At 33.7% G+C, this 5817-nt stretch overlaps 1 protein-coding gene across 1 annotated transcript; it reads right to left on the reverse strand.

Moving 5' to 3' along the window:
* Positions 1-279: 279 nt before the first annotated feature.
* Positions 280-5484, reverse strand: LOC129216745 (uncharacterized). Its single transcript, XM_054850962.1, has 3 exons — positions 5062-5484; positions 4364-4971; positions 280-4258 (listed from the first exon to the last, which is right to left on the reverse strand). Exons 1-3 carry the CDS (start codon positions 5482-5484, stop codon positions 280-282), a joined length of 5010 nt encoding a protein of 1669 aa, XP_054706937.1.
* Positions 5485-5817: the final 333 nt, after the last annotated feature.

A 5817-nucleotide genomic window follows, 5' to 3' on the forward strand; every position in this document is an offset into this window, starting at 1 on the left:
ACAGAACTAACATAAGCAACATAAGCACTTGAACATGAATTCACTGGGTATATATACACCAAACTGCTTGGCTAATACTGTTGCCATTTTAAAAAACATAAGTTTTTCCACATACTCCCCACCTGTACTCTTTAATGAGTACACTAAAACTTAATATAAATTAAACAGATCTATCAACTTAAACTAAATTAGACATTTCAATCATCACTTAAATTAATAATTAACTTACTTCAGTCTGAAATTAAACTAATTTAAACATTCAATAAACAATACATTTCATTACAAAACAGTCACTTCGAATGGATAGAGTAGTTGAATTGCTCTTCTTAAGCAACCTTTAGACGTGCGGACTATGCATGCACGTACATTGCCATCTCTTCCTATGAGAACTTTATCGATCACACCCATGTCCCACAGTAACTTATTTTTCAAAGGTCCTTCAACAAGCACTACATCTCCAATTTTTAAGTTCTGTTGGGAGTGAGGAACTAAAAAATTATGAGCACTTCTCAATTGCAATAAATACTGTTCTTTCCATTGAGACCAAATTTGCTTGATTAAACGAGTCTGGAACAATTTACGTTTCTGTAAAGTCTTTTGGTTAGAGTTTTTGTCAAATACCTCAAGGAAATAATTTGGAAAGTTAATCTTGTCCTTTCCTGGAAATAAAAAACATGAAGGTGTTAATGCAATTGGTTCATTTAAATCATTGAACTCATAGGTAATTGGTCTATTATTCAAAATAAACTCAATTTCTGTAAGGATGGTAGCAAGCTCTTCTAATGTCAATAGAGCTCTACCGAGTATTTTTCTCAGCGGGTCTTTAATACTTTTCATCAATCGTTCCCAGAAACCTCCCCACCATGGAGAACGTTCTGGAATAAATTTCCAAATGATGTTTTCCGACGCTACAAAATTCTGCAGCTCTGGATGCTTTATTATTTTACGAAAAGATTTCAGTATTTCACAAGATGAACGGAAAGTCTTTGCATTATCAGAAAATATTATTTTTGTATTTCCTCTTCTTGCTAGGAAACGTCTCAAAGCTAAGATAAAACTTTTTACGGACATATCTTGCACTACTTCAATATGAACCGCTCTAGTTACGGCACATGTAAATAATACAATGTACACTTTCTCACAACTGTTTAATTTAGATTTAACAGTTATTGCACCACTAAAGTCAGTTCCCACATTAGTAAACGGTGGACTTTCAGCAATACGTTCCAAGGGTAATTGACCAGTTAACTGCTTAGCTGGTTTTAACGAATATTTTTTGCAGATTAAACAAGTAGAAATAACTCTTTTCACGGTCTGTCTTCCTTTCGGTATCCAGAATTTTTTACGCACTTGAGCTAAAGTTGATGATACACCCGAATGAAAGACACGAAGATGTTCATGAAAAATCACCAATTCCGCAAATTTCGATTTCGGAAGTAAAACTGGATGTTTTTCATTTTCAGTCAAGGGAGCCTCCTTTAGACGTCCTCTTACCCTAAGAACACCAGTCTCGTCCAGATATGGAGATAAGGAATAAATCTTAGAAGATTTACTAATCTGCTGATTCTTTTGAAGCCTTTGAATTTCCTCGCGGAACACTTCCCACTGCACAGTTTTTATCCACATCTCTTCAGCTTCTTGTAATTCTATAGCACTCAGTGGACCCTTTTCAATTGATAATTTTCTGGACTTCGAAATAAATCTCAACACCCATGCAGTCACTCTCAGTAATTTTTTGAAATTACTAAAGTCGTTAACTTTTAATACAGGACTGTACGATGAAACAACCGTGTTAACACTAACTTTCAAAAGTTCAACTTTCGCCGCGTCATTCGAACAGTATTGTTTCTGCAACGGCCACTCATCACTAGGACTAGCCAACCACTTTGGTCCGCGCCACCACACGCTGTCATTTTTCAACAAACTCAATGATTCACCTCTTGTCAGTTTATCTGCTGGATTCATTAAACCTGGACAAAATTTCCACATACTAGGCGAAGTCAAATCTTGAATAAGACAAATACGATTTGCAACAAATTGTTTCCACTCCCTAAATGAACCTCTAATCCAACACAGACAGATTTCTGAATCCGTCCATAATATTACTCTATCAGACAAATTATTAAATAAACCAGACAAATATTTACACAATTTTGCAGCCACTAACACTCCTAACAATTCCAGTCTCGGAAGCGTTAATTTTTTCAACGGTGCCACTCTGACTTTTGACATTATAAAGGACGTCGAAACTTCACCCTTCTTATTGCTATACCTAAAGTATGCAACCGCACCATAAGCCACTAATGACGCGTCCGAAAATATGTGTATTTCAACAGAATCCCTAAGGTCACTCACATTTAAAAAGAAATATCTTTCTACCGTTATGAAATCTAAACCTTTAATCTCCCCATACCACTTCCTCCACTTCAAAGTCAAATTCTCTGGCAATTCATCATCCCAATCTGCACCTATTTTCCAAATATCTTGCATTAAACATCTAATTCTTACAACAAAAGGAGACAAAAAACCCATTGGATCAAATATCATTGCGGCTGTCTGCAGCACACAACGCTTAGTATTTTTCAACGAAGATAAATTACTCAACAAAGATTTTACATCTAATGACAAACTGTCCTCCTTAGTATTCCAATTCAACCCCAACACTTTTAACTGACAATTTTCCAAGCACTCACTAGTACTCAGACCCTGGTCAACCCATAAAGATTCCAATTCAACTGAATTAGATCTGAGCTTTCTTAAGTTGAAACCCCCATCTTTCAAAACTGATACGGCATCAGACGACAACTGAAATGCTTCTTCCACGCTTTCAGCTCCAAAATACAAATCATCGACGTACAATGAACTTTTCAACATTTCAACAGTTGTACGCCTATTATCTTCATATTTTTTTATGCGAGTTTTAATTGTAGCACTGAGAACAAAATTTGACATTGTACAACCGAATGGTAATCGATTCATTTGCATAATTTTATATCCCTCAGAGTTATTTGAAGCCCAAATAAATTTCAAATAGTTACGATCATTTTTTGCAATACTAATCATAAGGAAAGCCTTTTCAATGTCTGCATTGAATGCAATTTTAAACTTCCTAAAGTTTAACATAATATCAAGAATGTTAGCGTTTAAATTTGGACCACATTCTAACGCATCATTTAACGAAATATTTTGCTTTAATTTTGAACTACAATTAAAAACGAGTCTCACTTTAGTCGTATCCTTATCAATCCTAACAACATTACGATGTGGCATAAAGTATTCGTTTTCAGTTCTAATACATTCCTGAACTATACCTAGCCGTTCTTGTTCCTCAATAATTTTATTATATTCTTTAGCCAACCATTCATCCTTCCGAAGAATTATTTGCAATTCATCAGATCTTTTCTTTGCATTACAAAAGTTATTCCCTAACTCAATCGGGGAAAATTTCCATAGCAATCGTGTTTCATATCTACCCTGAATGAATTTTAAATTTGATTGAAATCTATCTATTATACGCTTATCTGTTAAAGTTAATTCTTCCTTATCTGTGATACCTAAAACATCAAGATCCCAAAGAACCTGAACATCCTTTGCAATTACGCAATCCGTAGCCAAAACTCCTACGAAGCTTGAATTGCAATTTTGTTGGACCCCCTGAATAGCTAACCCAAACATCGTTGGTACGCAACTTAATGTTTCATTTATTTTGAACACTTTTGAATCGCAAATTATACCCCAAAACACATCCCCTCCAATTAAAACTTCAATTTCATTGTCACTATTACACATATCTGCAAGGAACAAGCCTTTCTGTTGCAATGCATTTTGAACGTTGACATTAGGTACCGCTAAGGATGCTGAAGTTATTGTTTGCGTTACTAAAACTTCAATTTCAATTGATGATTCAGAATTATTTCTATTTGATGGTTTAAGTTTTGCAACCTCATAAATTCTTTCCGATGTTTTTACCGAACCGAAAGAATAAACTGAAAGCCTTTCCCTTCTAACTATATCTAATTTTAAACGACTTGCTAAAGATTTTGTGATCCAAGATCTTTCAGAACCGTTATCTAAAAGTACTCGAGCAATTTCTACAGAATTTGAATCTTTACCTGCACTTGCAATCACTGAACATGTAAGCAATAAAATATTTGATTTTAAAGCCGACGAATTACATTGCGTCACAACAGAGTTATTTTGTTCATTAACTTTGTCATTACTTAAAGGTTTATTCTTAGCATTTTCACATAAAACGTAACTGTGAAATTTACTTTTACAAAATTTGCATTCAACTTTTAACCTGCACATGCGACTATAATGATTTTTCGAAAAACATTTAAAGCAACGGTTTTCATTTTTTAACTTATTTCTACGATCTTCGATAGTTTTATACTCACAAAACTCATGATCTGGACTATTACAAAATACACAATGCTTTTTTGTACTAGCCACATAGTTTGCTGTTGCAGCATAGTTTTTATAACTCTTACTGTTACTTGACCCATTTTTACAATCATTCTTATCCGAATTTTCTGAACCAGATTTAAACGATTCCGACCTTAATTGCACAAGTAATGCACGTTCACGCGATTGAATTTCACTTTCTAAGAAAGTAAGAACGTCCTGAAATTTATACCCTTCCGAATATTTTCTATTGAATTCCAAAACAAGATCTCTAGGAACACGATCAAGTATGATTGGTGTTAACAAATTACAGTATGAATCTATTTCAATGCCTAAACTTTTCAAATTCCTAATTTGAACTTCCACTTTATCAAAAAAAATTCGCAACCTATTTAAATCCCTTGAATTATACACAGCAGGAATTTTCAATAAATTATTCATGTGTAACTGAATCAAAGTATGTGTATTACCAAAACGCTTTTTTAGTAATTCAATAGCCGAATCGTAATTTTCTTCTGATAAAGTAAAACCTTTAATGCAATTTGCTGCAGCACCTCCCAAAAATGTCTTTAAATAATTAAACTTGTCAATTTTGCTTAAATTTGTATTTTTATCAATTGCATTATTAAACTGATTCATAAACTCCAAATATCCCACTGGATCCCCATAGTAAGTTTTAATGTTTAATCGAGGCAATTTTACAGTCCTAACATTCTGAACATTTAATTCTGAGGAATTAACTGAACTGGAATTGTTAGTTTTAGCCTCTAAAAGTTCTATTTTATTTTTTATTCGTTGTTTCCAAAGTACTATATTTTCCGAATATTCTTCGGAAATAGTACAATCCTTTTCAATTTCATCTAGCGGTAAATACGCTTCAATATCCAAATTCACAATTTTCAGACCTTTTTCTTTCTCAAGTAATTGCTCATGAAACTCTTTCAAAATACTCGACTTAGTATCATTATCCTCGCTGCAAGTTTCAATCTTCACCAAAAAGTCATCTATTTTTTTAATTAGTTTAGTTGTCGTCATTCTAATAGCTGCTCTTTTAACTTTTAACTTTTCAATATCTGCCATTTCAATCCTTATTTACTTCAATTACCAACTAACGTATATAAAAGCACAATTTCTATAATTCTCAATTCACGATTTAAATTTCCTACTATTCAACAACTGTTCAGTTCACAGCAACACAGTAGAAATAACACAAACTTCAGTCAAAATAGAAATGAAAAACCACTCACGAATTTTGCACGTGCTACAAAATTTCCAACAACTTCCCACAAGCAACTTCAAACACAACTCTCACAATTTCCACCTTTCACGACTTCGCGGCCTGATGCACCAAAAATGATGTCGCGAAACAACTTCTAACTCTCTTCTGCCACGCGGTTATAACAGATACATGAA

This window comes from Uloborus diversus, chromosome 2, assembly GCF_026930045.1.
Source record: "Uloborus diversus isolate 005 chromosome 2, Udiv.v.3.1, whole genome shotgun sequence".
NCBI lineage: Eukaryota > Metazoa > Arthropoda > Arachnida > Araneae > Uloboridae > Uloborus > Uloborus diversus.

Bases quoted from the DNA above. Each gene is read 5' to 3' on its own strand.
- LOC129216745 (XM_054850962.1), bottom strand. From the start codon at position 5,484: ATGGCAGATATTGAAAAGTTAAAAGTTAAAAGAGCAGCTATTAGAATG. The intron at 4,972-5,061 runs GTGGGATATTTG...AATTATTTAAAG, and splicing joins AAACTTACTATGGGGATCCA to ACATTTTTGGGAGGTGCTGC. The intron at 4,259-4,363 runs GTTAAAAAATGA...TAAATTTCACAG, and splicing joins ATCGAAGATCGTAGAAATAA to TTACGTTTTATGTGAAAATG.